At 41.9% G+C, this 23,426-nt stretch overlaps 1 protein-coding gene across 1 annotated transcript in view; it reads right to left on the bottom strand.

Moving 5' to 3' along the window:
• The window catches only part of C3H6orf58 (chromosome 3 C6orf58 homolog), a 44,985-nt gene that overhangs the window by 13,282 nt on the left and 8,277 nt on the right, over positions 1 to 23,426 (bottom strand). The window contains exons 3-5 of the mRNA XM_072141590.1: positions 5,941 to 6,125; positions 3,173 to 3,300; positions 1,359 to 1,597 (exon numbers count right to left, since the gene is read on the bottom strand). Coding sequence (XP_071997691.1) covers positions 1,359 to 1,597; positions 3,173 to 3,300; positions 5,941 to 6,125 — 552 coding nt within the window. The remainder of the gene's footprint in view (positions 1 to 1,358; positions 1,598 to 3,172; positions 3,301 to 5,940; positions 6,126 to 23,426) is intronic.

The raw sequence follows: 23,426 nt of genomic DNA on the forward strand, positions 1-23,426 counted from the left end.
ACACATACATACAGGCATATATACCCACATACACATACATACAGGCATATATACCCACATACACATACATACAGGCATATATACCCACATACACATGTATACCAGCATATATACACACATACACATGCATACAGGCATATATCCACACATACACATGCATACAGGCATATATACATACATACACATACATACCGGTATGTATACATACATACACATACATACAGGCATATATACATACATACACATACATACATGTAGATCACACAAAATAGATAGATATAGATATACAAAAAGTTACTTGGTGTGTTGATTGGCCGGGCCGGGGATAGACGGGTGACTTGGACGGGCGGGAGTTTGGGGATCCGTATCGCCCGGCGGCAGCTATGTTGGGGTAGGGAGGATTCCAGGTAGTTCCTTCATCAAGCTGATGAGAGGGCGGGCCACGGGTGGATGGAATTGCTGAAGAGCGCTGAGGGCAGCGTCGGCCGCGAGGGAGGGCAGGATTCTGGGCGGGCGAAATTTGTGGGCGGGCGAGAGAGTGTTCGGCGGTCCGTACAGGTGGGTGGACATGATCAGCACAGCAGGCGGGGCCCGATTACAGTGTGTGGAGCGGGGCCCTTGTTAGTGCTGTGCTGTATCGGTCATCACGGAGAGAGGGCCCGGGATGGACGGCACTCACTGTTAAATTCTCTGCCGTCCATTCCGGGCCCCTGAGATGTCCGGGCCCGTTGCAACCGCTATGGCTGCTACGGCGATTGTTACGCCACTGGCCAGATTAATCCCTGTGCCTGGTGCTGGAAGATTAATCTGGTGCAGTATAAGACTGGTGAGTCACACCTCCTATTAGTTGGTCTAGTTTTCTGGCACAAAGATTTTGTGGCACAGCCTCACCCTCTCATACCAAGAACAACTTTTACCACATTTAATTAAAAAAAAAAAACATAATGTCTTTCGTGCACAGCCAGTCACCCAATTAGCACAATGACTCTTAGTTTACTGTAGTCCTCAATTGTATTTCAATTGCATCATGTTGCTGTGACCTTACACATGCAGATTATTGTAAATGTGTGTTCCTACAAACACATGATAATCTGGAGAATAATCATATCTCAGGGACCAACCACATAATGCTACTACCAACTACATGCCGTTTTTGGGTCCATTATACTGCAGTTCACATGCTCTTTCTGATGACTAAGCAATATTTATCACTACTTAACCCTAATTCTGTTCAAGCAGCAACAGGCTTGCAAACTCACAGTCAAGTTCATGTGAACTGCAACAATATAAGGAAGAAAACTGCAGGCATATGTCAAGGACACTGACCACATTGTCGACTTATACACTGATGAACATACCTGTAAATTTGTTCACTTGATTTATAGAATGTAATACAGACAGAACTCTATTTTCTTGTTTTGAGAAGTCATGAATGTTGGGAGCTTTGTCATTTGCAGACAAAATCCTTCTTGGCAGAAAAGTCTGAAAGTCATTTGTGCTTTTAAAATTAGTAGGGAAGTTACAAGCTCCAATGAATTCAACAGCTGTTGCCCAGTCTTTTCCGAAACTTCCTTCTGGTCCTGAGAAGTACTCCAATCTGTACAATGATATAATTAGTCAGAATGATTTGGGATTACATACAAATATTCCTTAGACAAATTGGGGGTTTGTCCTTGCTATGATTCTGCTGCCAAAACCAGAGAGAACATAAAGGGCGGGTACTATGCCTTGTTAAAGAACAACTGGAAAATATAAAAATGTTTGCCTAACTCTGCACTAAGCCAAAATAAGCAATTATCGAAATTACACTTATTAGCTATCTGCAGCCATTTGCCTGTTAGCATGGGGTTTTACATTGTCCCTCTGGCTAGCTTTGTTTGGTTGGTTGCCATTTGAATCCGTATGTAGATGGTGGAGATGAGTAGAATGTGGGTAGATGTTGTTGGGAAGGGTTGCTAGGAGATGTGCATGCTCCTAATCAGAAGCCTTCTGGGGACAGGAGAATATCTGTCCAGGCAGCATGTAAGAAAAAACTCTAGGACCTTGAGTCATGTCACAACCATGTGACTGATCACATGCTTCAGGTCTGTTTGAGTTTTTTTTTTAATCAGATAATTTAGGTTTTAGGTTTTCCAAAACAAAAATACAACAACATCTGTTTGTGTTTGAATGTCGCAGAAATGTGTATGTGTGGAAGTTTGAATGCACAAACAAAGACAAAACTCAGATTCGCTATCAGTTTGAATGGCATAAGATCCTGCACACACAGCACATTATATATACAGTAAAACCTCTTTGTACAGGAAAGCGGCGGTCTGCAGATTGGTTGTAGCTTCCGTAGAGTAAAATGGCAAAAAAATATAAAAAACAGTGATCGAATAAATAAAACAGTCTTTTAGGGAGTAGGTTCTCTCAGAGTGATGGTCTTCTGGAGAGGTTTCACAGTATGTGTATATATATATATATATATATATATATATATATATATACACACACATACTGTGATGTTTTCATCTGTTCATCTTTGTATTCTTTTGTAGGTATCATGGTGTAGGTGGACATGTTTTAATATATATTATTCTATGTGCTTATAGTAGATTACTGTATCATCATTTCTGACCTTGATGTCTTCCCTGCCTTGCTCTGGACTAGATATCTATACAAGCAGTAACACTGATTCTGTATCCTGATTGGCTGGACTGATTTATAACATTCACATGCTCTGATATCATTGTCCTTAGCTGATGTCACAAGCAGGAAGTCCCACCCACTGCAAGAAAAGCTGAGACGATTTTACAGATAGCCTCATAAATCTATTACATCTCAGGGTAGGAAGAAACCAGTATCATATTATAGGTATTGTTGGAATTGTTGTCAAAGGCTTTTGCTAGATGGGCCAAAATAATTTTTTTGTCGAGTAACTTTACAGTTACACTGTAAAACATAATTTTCCTATTTAAGATCTAGTACTAAAATTGATTTATGAACATACCCATAAAGATAATTTGATGGTAACATGGTAAGAACTTACTTGGTTGCTGTGGGCAAAAATAACTTTCACAAAATGATTTCTTCTTTTTTATTTGTCAACACAAAGACCAAACAAAAACTTGTAAAAAATGCAAAAAGAGGTGTTTATGGTTCTAGCAATTTTGCTTTTCAGTCATTTTACCTTTTTGAGCAGCGTGGAAGCGCCACTTTAATTGACTCTACATGAGCCTTCCACATATAGGAAAGAAATTTGTCTTCTTCTTTGGATAATGAAGGTACAGATACTTCAGATGGTGATGTCTTTATTAACTACATAAAACAAAGATTTAGGAATAATTTATGATAAAAAGAAATAGTTTTTTTTCATTGTAGTCATACAGCAATCAAAATGCAGCATCAATATAAAACAATTCAATAAAACTTGAAAGTCATGCAAAATACAGTTCTTTATGTTCCCTCTTATGGGGCTGTCAACACTCATGTCTATGGGGCCTTCCAGAAGGAAATGCAGTCTTCAGCGATATTAATGCAGCATCCCAACCCCCATTTATGCATATTAGGGTGGAATTACATTGGCGTTTTTTTCACATCAGTGATTTTTCGCTGAAGCCATTTTAATTTATGGACACATACAGCTTGGTTTTCTCTTCCTCAAGGAATTTTCCCTGATTCCTTACTGTACCATTCTTTTCAATGGGCTTTCTCAAACTTTGAAAAGGTTAGATCCTGGTAGTTTTCTTGTTCACTGACAACATCGGATCAGTGGAAGACACTAACCTTTTTGAAGTGTGAAACAGCACATTGGAAATAATGGTTCAACAAGGCATCAATTAAAATCAATGAATTCTTTATTTATGTAGCGCTTACAGATTACGCAGCGCTGCACAGAGCTTGCCAAATCAGTCATAGTAACATTATAACTTTGGGCAACATGGTGGCTCAGTGGGTAGCACTTGCAGCCCAACCAGGTCAACATCTGCAAACAGTTTGTATGTTCCTCCGTGTTTGTTTGGGTTTCCTACTGGTTCTCCAGTTTCCTCCCACTCTCTAAAAACATACAAGTAGGTTGATTAGATTGTGAGTCCATTGGAAACAGGGACTGATTTGGCAAGCTCTGTGCAGTGCTGTATTATCTGTGTGCACTATATAAATAAAGAATTATTTATTATTATAACTGAAATGACCTTGAGAATAATAAAAAATTAGATACTTGGATATTTAGATTATAGAGGATATCAGTCTGAGATCATTGGCAGAATTGAGAACACCTATAGGATGTTAGACGAAAATAAAGGTAGAGGAGGTACAGGTACATGTATACAAAGGACTTGTTTTTGATATTTTAAAAAATGTATGTTGCCACTCTGTAAAGGACATCTACCATCAGTTTAGACGTGTCCTACTAAGAAGTTCCTGAGGAACTATGCTCCTCAGGACTTCTTTTATTATAACTCTATACGCTGCCATTGTGGCAATATAGAGATATAAAAATTATGCTAATGAGGCAATCTGGCTATGCCCTGTAAGAAACAAGCCCAGCCTGGTCCCACCCGTCCACAGTTCATAGAGCAGGTAATGGGCGAGATCAGGTTGTTGCATTGCATTGCATTATTGCAGGGCAGTGGATGAATTATAAGACTAGGTGCTCACAAGTGCTCAGCTGATGTAGCACTCCATACATATTAGCATACTTTTATATTACCGCAATTGCAGCGTATAGAGATATAATAAAATAATTTTTGAGGGGCATAGTTCCTCAGGAACTTCTTAGTAGGACACGGCTATCCTTAGTAAAATCGATGGTAGATGTCCATTAAATAAAATGTAAACATATTAGTTAGCCTCATGTCTATGGCTGAACTATTAAAATATAAAAATATTTATCGATTCAGTTCAACAGCAGAATCACCATATTTTCTCTGCATAGTAAAATACCAATAGTGGTATAATAAAAACTTCAACTTGACCCATCACACAGCTCTGCCAATGTAAATATAAGAATGGTGTTAGTATGTAGCCAGAAAATAAAACATTTTTAAAACAGTTTTTCTTAAGAAAAAAATCTACAAATGTGATATTATTGCAATCATACTGATCCATAAGTCAGTAAAGGTGATTTGTCCCTTTTACCTCATGGTAAAGGCCTATACAAATGAAACCCAACAGAAAATGGCAGAACTACATTAAAATGAGAACGTCATAGAAAATGGCAGTAGTACACTGAAATGCATATGTCACACGTTCCAGAACATTTCAACCATAGTCATACACCACTATGAATCGAAATGATCTGAAACGTGTTGGATGATATTTGTTCACTGTATCTTGCTGAAATTTACCAACTATGGGTTAAATAAAGCAGGAGCTTCACTTTTATGGACTGTATCGTGCATTTTCCATCATTTTCCATCATTTACAAGGAGTTGAAAGCCTCCCTTGCTGTCCTGCACCCAGTAGGTGAGCTAACTTACTTACCTGTGCAGCTTATATATGCCTCTGTTCAGAGAAAGTACTTATTTTAAAATATACACAAGGATGTACCTCCTTGTGAAAAAAAATTCTGTTTGGTGCCCAAAACGTGTAAAATTGCTAATTTTATTATTTCATTAAAAATGTGCAAATGCACATTAAAAACACTAGGGGTGCCTCGTGGATTACAATCAAAAAGCTGAAATAGCTAATACACATCCTCGAAAGGTGAGCAAACAACTATGACTGCAAATAATAATCTAATAACCTGAAAATACTACACTATTTGTGCTTTCCTTCCTTTTTTGTTTTATTTCCTTTGTATATCCAAAACGATACATTTGCAAATATAGTAAAACATCTATCCATTAAAAAAAATTTGCTAAAAGTTTGCACTGTAAGAAAAGAACTTGTAGCAAATGCCATCAATGAAAAGTAGATCTGTAAATGCATTGTATACTGCATAGGAAACAAGAATACCTCAAAGAAAGATTTCCATTCATCCATCGCTTTTGTAGAAGTGGAGCGACATTCTTCAATGCTATTGCAAAAATCAGATGGAGATTCATCTGGAGGAGATATAGATATGCCATATTGAAAACCTTCAAATAATCCGGCATCAATAGCTCCAAGAAAGGGGATAACAGCCAAGTAGTAATTCATACCTACAAAAGAACAAATTATGTAATCATGTAGAAAAGAAGAAATCCACAGACATCTACAAAACTAAATGGGATCTTCTAAGCAAACAGGCATGTAGACACGACTTTGATTCAACATTGGTTTGATTTCCAAAAGTGAAAGTGAAACTAGATACCTGTATAAACCAACCAATTAGCTCTTTAAAGATTAAAGAAAAATATAGAAAAATTAAAGCTTTGCTCTAAGCAACAAAAATATTTTTTTAGATACAGGGTGGGTGTTTGCTGTTAATTGCAGCAAACTTCCACCAGAAATACCTCTGGTTAGTGCTGGCATTGATCGTGGGTGTTATCCATTTAAATGCCTCTGGCAGAGGTATTTAAATCCTGGCACTGCCATCTTGAATTTGACCATTGAAACCTGTGATATCATCAGGGTCGGCGATTGGTTGCCATAACAGCTGTGAGTCTATGCCAATGACTCCCAACCTGTCATTCAGCCTAAGGCAGACAATTAGAGATCACTAGCCAAACTGCCAGTCTTGTAGTATATAATAGGAGCAATCAGACCCCCATGGGTTAAAATAACCCTGGGGGTCTAAAAAATAATTAAAGAAATACATTTTTAAAAATCTAAAAATTATATAAACATAAAAGTTCAACCTATTCACCCTTTTTTTTACCTTTCATACAAAAGGTTTTAATTTCTTAATCTAGTAAAACATATAAATGCCTATATAAATTTGTTATTCATGTGATCGTACCAACCCACGGAATATAGAATATAATTTATATAATTTGAAACGAAAGTGAAATGTGTAAATACAGAGCCGACATAAAAATGGCACAAATGTATTTATTTGTCAATTTCACCACATTTGGAATTTTTCTTTTCCCAGTACACAGCATGGAATATTAAAGGGAACCTGTCATCAGAAGCCCTTTTTCTTGCTTCCCCATGTCCTCATCCTGATAGAGAATAGTGTGCACGTTGCCAAAGAGTTTTTATAATAAAACTGGCTTTTTCCCATATAAACCACTCCATCACGCATCAATTTCAAATTAAAATAACCTCCCATCTCCCTCCTATCTCCTTCCTTACGTCACTTCCCCCCGTCACTTCCCTCCTCAGGACGTTTTACATGTCTGCCCCACTCCCCACTTCCCACTCCAATGAAACTAAAGACACTGCTTGCATACAGAAAGATAAACTTTGATCTAACTTATCTTTCTTTTCAGGTTTACTATAAAAACTCTTTGGCAATGTGTACACTATTCTGTATGGGGACATGGTGGAGCCAGAAAAGGGGCTCCTGATGACAGGTTCCCTTTAAATACCATCACTGGAAAGTAACATTTTCAAAAAATGCAGAAAACAAGGCCTCATACATCTCTGTACATGAAAAATTAAAAATGGGGAGCAAAAAATTCAAACACATAAATGAAAAAAGGGCCAAGTACTTACGGGGGTTAATGAAAATGACCCAATATTAGCTGTAAGACATGTAAAGTCTTGCATATTTAGACTTAACGTATGACCTATTTGTGCAGTATAAAAGAATATCTACTGTTGAATTATTAAAAAGCTGATATATATCTACTTTTACTTACACCATCACAACCCAACTACAGATCGGTTTTGTATAGATTTCTAAAATGCAAATCATTATAGTCGTCATAGGGGATGCATTGTGCACCAATCTTAATAATCCCTGCCATGATGCACAAAAAGGGCCAGATTTGATAAACTAAATCTAACATCAAAATAAAGTATGATAAACCTGGGACAGTTACTCATAGATCCAGGCCCTGTTAATGAGGTAATCTCTTATATTTGTTATTCATGGACTCCTTTAAAAATTATGCTAATGAACCAGAAGGGCTATGGGCTCCTCCGTGCTCTAGCTTCACAGGCGGTTACACTGTGCAGGGGAACTTCCCTTCTCCCATGATGTAAGAGTACAGCAGGCAGAGGGAGGGGCAGTGCTGGGGGAGCAAGGGGAGAGTAAGATATGCTCCTATACAGTGTAACAGCCTATTAAGCCAAAGCAGAGCCCTTTTGGCTCATTAAGTGAGTCACTATCCAAACAGGCTCAAAATGATCTGGACGTTTTTTGGCGCCTAGGAACTTCACTCAGGATGACAGGAACTCCTTTCCAAATATAGCATCCCGCTTTTATTTATACATTAGATAAAAAGGTAACATAAATATATAAACATGATTTAATAACAAGCTATGCGTTCTTGTTCTTAAATCATGTTTTTATATTTTTGTTACCTTCTTATCTAATGTATAAATAAAATCTAGATGTTATTTTTGTAACGGAGTTCCTGTCATCCTGAGTGAAGTCCCCAGGCGCCAAAAAAACATCCAAATCATTTTGAGCCTGTTTGGCGAGTGACTCACTGCATAAAATAGCACATCTTTAGGGATCAAGCTGGGACAAGACAACGGGACAAGGGCATAAAAATTGCCATCTGAGAGTTGTGACTCCACTAGCACAACAACATAAGGTGAGTGGCTTTTATACATCTTTGGACACATCTGAAAAAATGTATCGCACAAAGGAACTCTTTCTTTGTCTTTTTCCTTTTGGCTCATCAGCACAATTTTTTAAGTTGATTTTTGGAGAAAGAAGGCCATTGATGACAAATATAAGAAGATTTACCTGTTTCCCTGGTTTGTCATGATGGATTTTGAAGGTAGATTTCCTATAAGAGATTCTGACCTTTTGGTAATTCCGACCCAGCTCTCATGGGATTTGAGCTATAACCTCATCAGGTTTCTCAAGTAGGCTAGAGTAAAATCATTGGGTACTTCACCATGCAAACTTAAAAAGGGCACAAGGTGTGAAAAGTTGTTATTTCCTGGATATGCGCCAGGAAATGCCATTCACACAAAACTGGCGTACAAGGCATAGAACATAGTCCCATTTGTTGATATCAAACCTTATTTCTGTTATGGAAGAACAGGATGACCAATACAGTTACTGTAAGTCATAATATCAAAGAAGTTTCTGTGCAAGAGGCATCAACCACAAACATTTGACCTTCATAGGCTAAGACATCTATTAGAGATATTTATAGGTAAGTAAGCTGAGCTGTTTGATATCTCAAAGCACCAAATCCACTTTAATTAAACTTGTAATAAAATATATAAAAAAACATAAGGTTCATATGCAGCAGTTATCTTGCTTGTCCCTTCTTTGCTTGCAGTATTTTTCCATTACATAGTAAAAGCAGTAAAAGCACAATGAAGATGTATGATAAAGATGGTACAGTAGACGCTTTTTCGTGACAACATTACAAATGTTGTATCTCTGTGTGGAAGTTCTGTTTGTTGGGACTGATTTTAGATATGTTTCCAAGTAAAAATGAACATTTTGCTTTGAAATTTCCCCTAAGATTTTTAGTTTATCAGCACATTGAATTCTAGCACATAGGAAATGTTTACTCAAGAAATTGACACTCTTGTTTTTACTCTTCAGACAGCTTGTCTGGCACATCTTGATATAGACATGTTTATCTAGCATCTCTGCAGATTGTTCCTATAAATTACAATGATACAATGGCTGAATATTTGTCTTAAGAGATTTTATATATTAGTTTGAAGTTCACAGAATTTGAACATATGTTACAGTTATTTCCAATGCATCAATCTCAATACATAAATCTCAGTTTCACATAAGAAGTTGGAAAAATAAGATTGAAGAACAAAAATGTCAGAAAGAAACATTTCTGCCGATTTCCAAACTAAATGAAGTCAAAATGTTCCATGAATAACTAATGTTTTCTCACAGAACAGACAGGAAAGACAAGTTAATGTATGCAGGAAAATCTTAACGTTATAACAGACCCATAGAAAGCTGAGCCAATCTATGCAAGTTGTCAAATCACTTACTATTTCACTTTTTTAATCTCTTTTCAAAACCAACAAAACAAAATCAATCCTCATCTCTAAAATATATATGTGACTGTACAATACCTTGGTACTATAGATTATGTATATTTATTCTGGATATCACAAGTACATGTGTGGTATAGGGTATGTTCCTGTATTTGTCAGCTTACTAGATTTAAAGTGAGTCAAACCTTTTCACAACCTTTACTCACAATAATATTACAGTTTTCCCAGAATCGGTGGGAGCTAAGTTATTGCTCTTATCAAGCTAGTACATAGGGCTTATTCACAAAGGCATGTCCATTGAAAATGGTTCAAGTTTGTTGCTATTTTATGTCCACATCCGTTTGGCATCTGTTGTTAAGTTTTTTTCTACATCTGCAAAAAAGAACTGATGGTTTGTATTCATTAGATGGCAAAAAAACTGGTTCCCCAGCATCATCAGTGAAAAAATACTGATTGCTCACAAATGTCAAAAGTTTTTTTTTTCTGTGGACCCATAGACTTCTATTGCCTTCTGTGATCCACAAATGTGAAAAATAGGACAGGCTCTAAACAATTTGAAATGTTAAAAAACACATAGAAAAGAAATCACGGATGGCATGCCGAGAGAAAAATGATGTGTGAATATTCCATTTATCACTTCTCAAAAGACTTTGATGTAATTTGTCACCTCTAAAAGTTAATCATGGAGGGAAATGGAGCATAAAGCCTTATGTTTATAACCATGTGCCCGCATTTATTAACGTGTTTGCGCCAGTTTTGTGGTTGATTTTGCAGAGAAAAGAACATGCAAACTACCTGCACATATATTTATGAAGTTTATGCGCCAGTGTCCTGGCTGCACCGTGTCCATTGTGCCACAAAATTCTGCACCTAAAGGGGTGTTCGGATGCTGATTTGGAACGTGCACCACATTTATTCCTGCAACTCAACAGAATTATGTAGCACACTCTATGCTAAAGGTACACATTTCCCGAGCAGTGCAGGATTTGCCAGGTCAATGAAGACTTTTGATAAATTTGGGTCAATGTATTATCGTATGTCTGGTATATTTCTAATTCTGAATTTGAAAGACATATTTTAATTACTCACATCTGTCATAATTTTCTAACAATAGGGTGTATAATTGTGGTTCAGAGTAGAAGAAAATATTCACGATCCAGCCAATATCACGATGCACACTTCTTTATTGGAAAAATCACTGGTACAAAAATTGAGTTGTAAAAATCAAGTCAACGCGTTTCCAGCGGATCAACCGCTCTTAATCATGACTGGTATATACCAGTTATATACCAGTCATGATTAAGAGCGGTTGATCCGCTGGAAACGCGTTGACTTGATTTTTACAACTCAATTTTTGTACCAGTGATTTTTCCAATAAAGAAGTGTGCATCGTGATATTGGCTGGATCGTGAATATTTTCTTCTACTCTGAAGCATAATGCCCCAGCAGCGGGGAGATCCGTGCCGCTCCTATCACACTTGAAACTTATGCTTGGAAGGTGAGCTCTACCCTTTTTTCTCCTAGTATAATTGTGGTTACAACATTTTTTCATCTTCAAAATGTCTCAAAATTGATGCATCTGCCCAATGATGCCTTTGGGCAGCACGGTGGCTCAGGGTTACAGCCTTGTCCTGGGTTGAAGTCCTATCCAGGTCAACATCTGCAATGAGTTTGTATGTTCTCTCTGTGATTGTGTGGGTTTCCACCTGTTTCCTTCCACACTCCAAAAACATACAGGTAGGTTAATTAGATTGTGAGCCCCCATGGGGACAGGGGCTGATTTTGCATGCTCTGTACAGCGCTGGGGAATATGTTGATGCTATATAAATAAAGGAAATGTAAATAAAGGAATTTGTTACCTTATCCAACCCACTTCACTTTTCAACTTACTCAAGAATTATCAAGTGAATTCAGATGTGGTAGTCAGAATTGAGTGGCACTTTTAAGACCCTCTGTAATATAGGAAAAACAAAGGATCTAGTTGTGACAAATATGCATTTTCTGTGACAGTTTACCTAAAAAGTTGTATACCCACTGCAGTAATGTCTGTTAAAACATTGCATACATTTTTGCCACATTAATCAAGATTTTTAGACCAGTGTGATAAATCTGATGTGCAAAATTGCTCCTAATACAATCTATGTCTATTCATAAATTTTCCCTACATTCTGTATCCCAAATATTCATGCATTTATAGAAGGATAATCTGGGGTGCAGAGTTTGCCCCTGCACAAGTTGACAGCATTGCTAGCTCCTAGTGCTGGGTATGAAATTCCATCAGCAACCAGAGATTAGTGCATCTACCATGGTCAAGTACAGAGGCAGTGGACGTAGTAACCATCAGAGCTCATCTAGACTGGATAAGCGGCGCAAAACTGCTAAACACGGCAGAGACGCGAGCCCAAACTCGCCAGCAGTGTTACTATTCAAGATGGCACTGCCCGTCTTTGGGAATTTAGACATAGCAGAGCAGTCTGAAGGGGAAGACACGTGCACCAGAGGTGTGGCAGGGTTGAACATACTGGAGCTATCCAGATCTGTCTTTAAGAACACCATCACTTTAGCCCTGAAGCCGATGAAGGAGCTAAATTAAATTAAGGCGCATGTTCGTCATACTGGAGTTGAGGCACAGAAGGTGCGCAGTCAGCTTGACACTATGTGAGAAAACTGAACAAATCAGCCATGCCATGGCTCTCCTATAGGATCAAGATAACCAGGATAAGAGAAAAAATGTCCACCTGAAGGGTCTCGGGGAGGGGTGGGCCCCAGAAGCATTGCCAGTGGTAATGAAACAGCTATTTAATGTGATTTTGGGAGCTGAGAGAGCAAGTGAGGTGATAGAGAGGGTGCACTGCGCCCTTAAACAGAAACCTACTGCGTCTGATTCCCCCAGAGATGTGTCGTGCGGCCTGCTCAGTTTTAAGGATACTGCAGATATTATGCAGAAAGTGAGGGAGCATGTGGACTTGTAATATGAAGGAGCCAAGCTAGCTAAATTCCAAGATCTAACCCTGTCTACGCTGGCTGAAAGGTGCAACTTATGGCCCCTTCTGTTAAATATCATGGAGCATAACATCCCCTATATGTGGCTATATCCACCTCACAAAGGGCTCACGTTAGGTGGTTATCAGATATCCAAAAGACCTGGAGGTTTTATGACAATGTTTAGATATGTCACCGCTGGACATTAAGTCATGGCTGCCCACTGCGGAGGATACCTCTTTCCCTCCGCTGAGATCTTTCACACCATGGCAATTGTCAGCGCCACCTAAGCAGCCTAAAGAAAGGAAGAGAACACCCAGTAGGGATAAAGAGTTTCTTATGGCTGTTTCTCAGTTACTGGACTTGCCGTAGTTTAAAGTCCAGGCCTGAACGTTTCTATGTTCTATGTTCCATGGTTCCCAAGACTAAGTATTTTTGCATCTTATGGGGCTTTCCCCCAATTCTCTGTTTACATATTTTATGTTTTTTTGACAAAAGAGGTATCGAGGGAGTCTTCGCAAAGTTACTCCCCCTACGAAGTTGTGTTTCATGAATGGCACGGCTGATGGCAGCGGCCATAGGCAGGATCAGACATTTTCATTTACAGTTAGCACTACTGTCATAGGTGTTGTTTTGATGTAACGTACTGTATGCTCCCTCCCCTGTTTCCTTACCTGCTCACTGTCTTTGTCTGCTTCCCACCCCCACCCTACCTGGTTCAAATATATGCCTCATAGTCTGGCTTTTAGAGGGTTACTAGCACCTGAATTAACTTCTGATGGCTGATATCTCTGTAACAACATGGAATATTAAGGGGATTAATGTGCCCTCCGAGCACACTCAGCTCCACCTCCTCTTAAGATGGATAAGCACTAGAGATGAGCGAACATACTCGTCCGAGCTTGATGCTCGTTCGAGCATTAGCGTACTCGAAAATGCTCGTTGCTCGGACGAATACTTCGCCCGCTCGAGAAAATGGCAGCTCCCGCCGTTTTGCTTTTTGGCGGCCAGAAACAGAGCCAATCACAAGCCAGGAGACTCTGCACTCCATCCAGCATGACGTGGTACCCTTACACGTCGATAGCAGTGGTTGGCTGGCCAGATCAGGTGACCCTGGGATAGACTAGCCGCTGCCCGCGCTGCTCGGATCATTCTGTGTCTGGATGCCGCTAGGGAGAGAGCTGCTGCTGGTCAGGGAAAGCGTTAGGGTGTTCTATTAGAATAGTGTTAGGCAGGAGTGATTCAACAAGAACCCAACAGCCCTTCTTAGGGCTACAATAAAGTTGTACTTTTTTTTTTTTGTTTGCTTGTGGCTGGGCTTGCTGGCACTAGTAGTGCAGCTAGTACCATATTGTGAGGAATTGGCAGGGGGACTTGCTACCGTTGTGTTTAGCTCTTAGTGACACACATATCCACCTCAAACACCAAAGTGGGAAAATTTATTAGGGGTTTGATTTCAATTAGGCACAGTCTGCCATTTACTTTTTATTTTACGTTTATTTTTTCATAACTCAGCGTCATCTCATCAGTGTGCTTTCATACTTGGCTAGAAAATAGCCATAGGAGAATCCAAACGGCTTACTTACGCCTACAATAGCGTTATATATATTTTATTTCTGGTTGATCTGCTGGTGGCTGTCCTTGCTGCAGTGCATATACTAGCCAATTGTCAGGAATTTGGAGTGAGACTTGCGACCGCTGTGTTTAGCGCTTAGTGACGCACATATCCATCGCAAAGACCGAAGTGGGAAAATTTATTAGGGGTTGGATTTCAATTAGGCACAGTCTGCCATTTCCTTTTTATTTTACGTTTATTTTTTCATAACTCAGCGTCATCTCATCAGTGTGCTTTCATACTTGGCTAGAAAATAGCCAAAGGAGAATCCAAACGGCTTACTTACGCCTACAATAGCGTTATATATATTTTATTTCTGGTTGATCTGCTGGTGGCTGTCCTTGCTGCAGTGCATATACTAGCCAATTGTCAGGAATTTGGAGTGAGACTTGCAACCGCTGTGTTTAGCGCTTAGTAACGCACATATCCATCACAAAGACCGAAGTGGGAAAATTTATTAGGGGTTGGATTTCAATTAGGCACAGTCTGCCATTTCCTTTTTTATTTTACGTTTATTTTTTTAATAACTCAGCGTCATCTCATCTGGCATAGCAGTGTGCTTTCATACTTGGCTAGAAAATAGCCATAGGAGAATCCAAACGGCTTACTTACGCCTACAGTAGCGTTATATATATTTGATTTCTGGTTGATCTGCTGGTGGCTGTCCTTGCTGCAGTGCATCTACTAAGAAATTGTGAGCAATTTGTAGTGAGACTTGCGACCGCTGTGTTTTGCGCTTAGTGACGCACATATCCATCGCAAAGACCGAAGTGGGAAAATTTATTAGGGGTTGGATTTCAATTAGGCACAGTCTGGCAGTTTTTTTTTTATTTTACGTTTATTTTTTCATAACTCAGCGTCATCTCATCAGTGTGCTTTCATACTTGGCTAGAAAATAGCCAAAGGAGAATCCAAACGGCTTACTTACGCCTACAATAGCGTTATATATATTTTATTTCTGGTTGATCTGCTGGTGGCTGTCCTTGCTGCAGTGCATATACTAGCCAATTGTCAGGAATTTGGAGTGAGACTTGCAACCGCTGTGTTTAGCGCTTAGTAACGCACATATCCATCACAAAGACCGAAGTGGGAAAATTTATTAGGGGTTGGATTTCAATTAGGCACAGTCTGGCAGTTTTTTTTTTATTTTACGTTTATTTTTTCATAACTCAGCGTCATCTCATCAGTGTGCTTTCATACTTGGCTAGAAAATAGCCAAAGGAGAATCCAAACGGCTTACTTACGCCTACAATAGCGTTATATATATTTTATTTCTGGTTGATCTGCTGGTGGCTGTCCTTGCTGCAGTGCATATACTAGCCAATTGTCAGGAATTTGGAGTGAGACTTGCGACCGCTGTGTTTAGCGCTTAGTGACGCACATATCCATCGCAAAGACCGAAGTGGGAAAATTTATTAGGGGTTGGATTTCAATTAGGCACAGTCTGCCATTTCCTTTTTATTTTACGTTTATTTTTTCATAACTCAGCGTCATCTCATCTGGCATAGCAGTGTGCTTTCATACTTGGCTAGAAAATAGCCATAGCAATAGGATAGCATTGTTTGGTTTTAAAAACTAAAAAACACAAAAAAAAACTAAAAAACACAAAAAAACACAAAAAAAAGTTAAAAAAAAATTAAAGTTATAACTTTCATTTTCAAAATGTTTAACCCGAGGGCTAGGGGTAGAGGACGAGGGCGGGGACGTGGGCGTCCAACTACTGCAGGAATCAGAGGCCGTGGTCCTGGGCGGGGCGAGACACCACCTGCTGATGAGGGAGCAGGGGAACGCCGCAGAGCTACACTCCCTAGGTTCATGTCTGAAGTTACTGGGACTCGTGGTAGAGCACTGTTGAGGCCAGAACAGTGCGAACAGTTGATGTCGTGGATTGCCGACAATGCTTCGAGCAATTTGTCCACCAGTCAGTCTTCCACGCAGTCCACCCATGTCACCGAAATCGGCACTCCTCCAGCTCCTGCACCTCAGCCTCCTCCCCCCCAGTCTGCCCCCTCCCAGGAAAATTTGGCATTTGAACCGGCATACTATGAGGAACTGTTTTCTGGACCCTTCCCACAGTCACAAACCACTTGTCCGGTTGCTGCTGAGCAATTTTCCGATGCCCAGGTTTTCCACCAGTCGCAGTCTGTGGGTGATGATGACCTTCTTGACGTAGTGGAAGAAGTGTGTAAAGAGGTGTCCGACGATGAGGAGACACGGTTGTCAGACAGTGGGGAAGTTGTTGTCAGGGCAGGAAGTCCGAGGGGGGAGCAGACTGAGGGATCGGAGGATGATGAGGTGACAGACCCAAGCTGGGTTGATAGGCCGGGTGAACACAGTGCTTCTGAGACGGAGGAGAGTCCTCGACCAGAACAGGTTGGAAGAGGCAGTGGTGGGGCCAGACGGAGAGGCAGGGCCAGACCTGGTGCATCAGCGCCAAATGTGTCAACTAGTGAAGCTCCCGTGGCGAGGGCTCCTGCGGCGAGGGCTAGATTTTCAGAAGTCTGGAGGTTCTTTAAGGAAACACCGGATGACCGACGGACTGTGGTGTGCAACATTTGCCAAACCAGGATCAGCAGGGGTTCCACCACTAATAGCTTAACTACCACCAGTATGCGCAGGCATATGAATGCTAAACACCCCACTCAGTGGCAACAAGCCCGTTCACCTCCGGCCGTGCACACCACTGCTCCTTCCCCTGTGTCAGCTGAGAGTCAGCCCCCTGCCCAGGACCCTGCCACAAAAACCCCATCGTCGCCTCCACGATCCTCCACAGCATCCACCAGCGTTCAGCTCTCCATACCCCAGACGCTGGAGCGGAAACGCAAATATAGTGCAACCCACCCGCACGCCCAAGCCCTTAATGTCCACATCTCCAGATTGCTCAGCCTGGAGATGCTGCCCTATAGGCTAGTAGAGACCGAGGCCTTTCGCAACCTCATGGCGGCGGCCGCCCCTCGGTATTCGGTCCCCAGCCGCCACTACTTTTCCCGATGTGCCGTCCCAGCCCTGCACCAGCACGTGTCAGACAACATCATCCGTGCCCTGACCAACGCCGTTTCTGACAAGGTCCACCTGACCACGGACACGTGGACGAGTGCTGCCGGGCAGGGCCACTATATATCGCTGACGGCACATTGGGTTAACTTGGTGGAGGCTGGGACCGAGTCTGACCCTGCGGCTGGTCATATACTGCCGACGCCAAGGATTGCGGGGCCTACCTCGGTCCAGGTGTTTCAGGCCTACTATGCCTCCTCCTCCTCCCACCCCTCCTCCACCTCCTCCTCCGAACTACCATCCGTGGGCATGGCGCCATCAGTCGGTAGCTCTAGGCACAGCAGCAGTGCTGTCGCTAAGCGACAGCAGGTGGTGCTCAAACTGCTGAGCCTAGGCGATAAAAGGCACACCGCCCAAGAACTATTACAGGGCATCACAGCGCAGACTGATCTGTGGCTGGCACCGCTGAACCTGAAGCCAGGCATGGTTGTGTGTGACAACGGCCGTAACCTGGTGGCGGCTCTGCAACTCGGCAGACTGACACATGTGCCATGCCTGGCCCATGTGTTAAATCTGATAGTTCAGTGTTTCCTCAAGACATACCCCAATCTGTCTGATTTGCTCACGAAGGTGCGCCGCATCTGTGCGCATTTCAGGAAGTCCAGCACAGATGCTGCCACTCTCAGGGCAGCGCAGCGCCGCCTCCAACTGCCCGCTCACCGACTGTTGTGCGACGTGCCCACGAGGTGGAATTCAACACTGACCATGTTATCCAGAGTTTACCAGCAGCGCCGAGCGATTGTAGACTGCCAGATGTCAACTTCCACCAGAACTGGTAGTCAGGTCAGTCAGCTTCCTCAAGTCTACAATGAGGAGTGGACGTGGATGTCTGATATCTGTCAGGTGCTGAGTAACTTTGAGGAGTCAACACAGATGGTCAGTGGCGATGCCGCCATCATCAGCCTCACCATCCCGCTGTTTGGCCTGTTGAAAAACTCTCTGATCAGCATGAAGTCGGAAGCTTTGCGCTCGTCACAAGAGACGGGGGAAGAAGATTCCCTTGTTGATAGCCAAAGCACCCTTAGGTCTGTTTCTCAGCGCATATCGGAGGAGGTGGAGGTGGAGGAGGATGAGGAGGAAGAGGAGGAGAATGTTGGCGAGACACAAGAGGGGACCATTGTTGAGTCCTTCACTGTTCAGCGTGTATGGGCAGAAGAAGAGGAGTTGGAGGAGTTGGAGGAGTTGGAGGAGGAGGAAATGGACAGTCAGGCCAGTGAGGGGAGTGAATTCTTACGCGTTGGTACTCTGGTGCATATGGCAGATTTCATGCTAGGCTGCCTATCCCGTGACCCTCGCGTTCAAAGAATTTATTCCAGCACCGATTACTGGGTGTTCACTCTCCTGGACCCACGGTACAAGCAAAATCTTTCCACTCTCATCCCTGGAGAGGAAAGGAGTGTGAGAATGCATGAATACCAGCAGGCCCTGGTGCACAAGCTGAAACAGTATTTCCCTTTTGACAGCGCTAGCGGCAGAGTGCGTAGTTCTGCGGGACAAGTAGCGAGGGAGAGTAGGCGAGCAGGCAGCTTGTCCAGCACTGGCAAGGGTATGCTTTACAAGGCTTTTGCCAGCTTTATGTCACCCCAGCAAGACACTGTCACCTGTCCCCAGTCTCGGCAGAGTAGGGCTGATCTTTACAGAAAGATGGTGAGGGAGTACGTAGCTGACCATACCATCGTCCTAAATGATCACATAGCTCCCTACAACTACTGGGTTTCAAAGCTGGACATGTGGCACGAACTGGCGCTGTACGCCTTGGAGGTTCTTGCCTGCCCTGCCGCTAGCGTCTTGTCCGAGCGGGTTTTCAGTGCAGCTGGTGGCATCATCACCGATAAGCGTACACGCCTGTCGACTGACAGCACTGACAGGCTGACGCTTATTAAGATGAATAAAGCCTGGATTTCTCATAATTTCCAATCTCCACCAGGTGAAGGAAGCTCAACCTGAATAATTTATGCACTCCTCCTCCTCCTCATTTTCCTCCTTCTCCTCCGCTTTGTACAGTAAAGCAGAGGAAACTGGCTATTTTTTGACAGGGCCCACTGGCTCTAGCTATAGTACTTTATGCATTTAATTTTTCTGGAGGGCCACCGACCCGGTCCTCTGTTTTAAACAATTTTTGGGAGTGCCACATACAGGCACTCAATCTATTCAATTTTTCTGGAGGGCCACCTACCTGCTCCTCTGGTTTGAAAACTTTTTTGGACTGCCACATACAGGCACTCAATCTATTCCATTTTTCTGGAGGGCCACCTACCTGCTCCTCTGGTTTGAAAACTTTTTTGGACTGCCACATACAGGCACTCAATCTATTCCATTTTTCTGGAGGGCCACCTACCTGCTCCTCTGGTTTGAAAACTTTTTTGGACTGCCACATACAGGCACTCAATCTATTCCATTTTTCTGGAGGGCCACCTACCTGCTCCTCTGGTTTGAAAACTTTTTTGGACTGCCACATATAGGCACTCAATCTATTCAATTTTTCTGGAGGGCCACCTACCTGCTCCTCTGGTTTGAAAACTTTTTTGGACTGCCACATACAGGCACTCAATCTATTCCATTTTTCTGGAGGGCCACCTACCTGCTCCTCTGGTTTGAAAACTTTTTTGGACTGCCACATACAGGCACTCAATCTATTCCATTTTTCTGGAGGGCCACCTACCTGCTCCTCTGGTTTGAAAACTTTTTTGGACTGCCACAAACAGGCACTCAATCTATTCCATTTTTCTGGAGGGCCACCTACCTGCTCCTCTGGTTTGAAAACTTTTTTGGACTGCCACATACAGGCACTCAATCTATTCAATTTTTCTGGAGGGCCACCTACCTGCTCCTCTGGTTTGAAAACTTTTTTGGACTGCCACATACAGGCACTCAATCTATTCCATTTTTCTGGAGGGCCACCTACCTGCTCCTCTGGTTTGAAAACTTTTTTGGACTGCCACATACAGGCACTCAATCTATTCCATTTTTCTGGAGGGCCACCTACCTGCTCCTCTGGTTTGAAAACTTTTTTGGACTGCCACATACAGGCACTCAATCTATTCCATTTTTCTGGAGGGCCACCTACCTGCTCCTCTGGTTTGAAAACTTTTTTGGACTGCCACATACAGGCACTCAATCTATTCCATTTTTCTGGAGGGCCACCTACCTGCTCCTCTGGTTTGAAAACTTTTTTGGACTGCCACATACAGGCACTATCCAAATTAAATTGTCTCCATAGCAGCCTCCACACGTTGTCTCCATTGCTACCTCCAAAAGTCGTCCATATAGCTGCCTCCATACATCGTCCCTTTATCAAACGAGGTTTGTCAGGCAGAAATTTGGGTTGTTTTCATGGATTCCACATCAAAGTTGTTAACTTTGTCGCCACCCAGCTGTGTTATCCACAAAATATACTGGCAAACTTTTATCATTTACCAATATTATTTCAGCGCTTCTTGCGCTTCTGTTTACATTCCCCTCACCCGCCATATCCTAAACTTATAAGAACGCTACTACACTTGATCTTATACAAAAGGTTCTTAGAAGTGCTGTTTGGGGAGTAGCCTAGAGACACGGGCTTGGATTGGCGAAAGCTCGCCTGGCAGCGGAGCGCCAGCTCCATGCCAAGATCCAACTAACATAGTTTTAACTGCAGCACCTTTAATCTACTACTAGTTCACTGCCTCCATACATGGTCCCCTTATAAAACGAGCTGTGTCAGGCAGAATTTTGGGTTGTTTTCATGGCTTCCATGTTAACTTTGTCGCCACCCTGCTGTGTAATCCACAAAATATACTGGCAAACTTTTATCATGTACCGATATTATTTGAGCGCTTCTTGCTCACCTCCTTTGGTTCCTCTCTGCCACCCATTGGTTTGAAGCCTGCCGCTGCTGCCGCTGCCTCTGCATGAAGTCCCCTATAGTGTCAGGGTCAATTATTGGATGTTTTAGATGCTATCTAGCTTCATTCTGTCACTCTGTCATGGCCATGCTGTTGCCCATAATTTTGGCATAATGGTGCGATTAAGCAGCCTCAGAGGCATCCATGCATGCTGCCCCTGCTGTTTCCTGTCCATTTCCGTGGTGTTTCCATCCTTTTCTGAGGTTCCCAGGTATTTGGCCAAGCTTCCCTGTGCAGAGCCTTGGTCCCCTTGAAAAATGCTCGAGTCTCCCATTGACTTCAATGGGGCTCGTTATTCGAGACGAGCACTCGAGCATCGGGAAAAGTTCGTCTCGAATAACGAGTACCCGAGCATTTTAGTGCTCGCTCATCTCTAATAAGCACTATAGTGATATAGCTTAAAAACCAGGTGAAACTTGTCTACCCCACCCTCACCCTTTTTTCTTTTGTCTTTCGCTCTACCCTGTTGTTAAATACCATTTTTTGTATTTTTATGACATGCTGTCTCTAACGAATGTATATACAGCAATTAGAGGTGGATAATCATTAACTCTATGATCTTCTTTGCTGTGACAACTTGTGAATCTTGATATATGGAGACTGATTGTTATTACCAATAAAAACAGAATTGACCAAAAAAATCGCAACAATCTATTGCTATGTGTTCCTGACTCTAACCCTTGCTATAATTACACAAAATGCTGTGAAACACTAGTTTAACCCCTTAAGGACGCAGGGTTTTTCGGCTGATTTCTCGCTCTCCAACTTCAAAAATCCATAACTTTTTCATTTTTACGTGTACAGACATGCGTGAGGGCTTATTTTGTGCGTAACAAATGTTACTTTCCCATGATGTTATTTATTTTAACATGCCGTGTACTGCGAAGCTGAAAAAAAATTCCAAATGTGGAAAAATTGAAAAAAAAACGACACGTTCTTGTGGGCTCAGTTTTTACGAATTTCACTCTTCGCTCCAAATAACATGCCTACTTTATTCTTTGGTTCGGTGCGATCGCGGTGATACCAAATTTATATAGGTTTTATTGTGTTTTAATACATTTTCAAAAATTAAACGAATGTGTACAAAAAAGAAAAACATTTTTTTGCCATCTTCTGACGCTAATAACTTTTTTACACTTTGGCGCACAGAGATGTGTGAGGGGTAATTTTTTGCGAAATGAGGCGACGTTTTCATTGCTGCCATTTTGAGGTCTGTGCGACATTTTGATCATTTTTTATTTCATTTTTTATGTTATGTAAAAAGGTGTAAAAGTCGCATTTCGGACATTTGGGCGCCATTTCTCGCCTCGGAGGTCACCGCCGGCCGTAACCGTTTTTATATTTTGATAGATCGGGCATTTTGGGACGCGGCGATACCTAATATGTCTGTGATTTTTACTGTTTGTTATGTTTTATATCCGTTCTAGGGAAAGGGGGGTGATTTGAACTTTTAATATTTTATAAATTTTTTTTATTTTTTAAACTTTTTTTTTCTTTTTTTTTTCACTATTTTTTAGACCATCTAGGGTACATTAACCCTAAATGGTCAGATCGCTCCTACCATATAGTGCAATACTACAGTATTGCAATATATGGCATTTTTTCAGGTCATACATTACAATGAGCCACTGGCTCATTGTAACGAACCTGCATAAGCCATGTAGCCTCGTGTCAAAAGAAGACCCGAGGCTACCATGGTAACCGATCGCCGCCCCCCGATGACGTTCGGGGGCGTGGCGATCGGAAAAAAGATGGCGGCGCCTGCGCGCCGGCGGCGTTTAGAGGGTTAATAGCCGCAATCGGTGCAAGCACCGACCGCGGTTATTAGCGGTGGGGGTTTTGTGCAAAATGCAAAAACCCCCACCTCTGTATGAAGAGGACTC

This window comes from Engystomops pustulosus, chromosome 3 (assembly GCF_040894005.1).
Source record: "Engystomops pustulosus chromosome 3, aEngPut4.maternal, whole genome shotgun sequence".
Taxonomy (NCBI): Eukaryota; Metazoa; Chordata; class Amphibia; order Anura; family Leptodactylidae; genus Engystomops; species Engystomops pustulosus.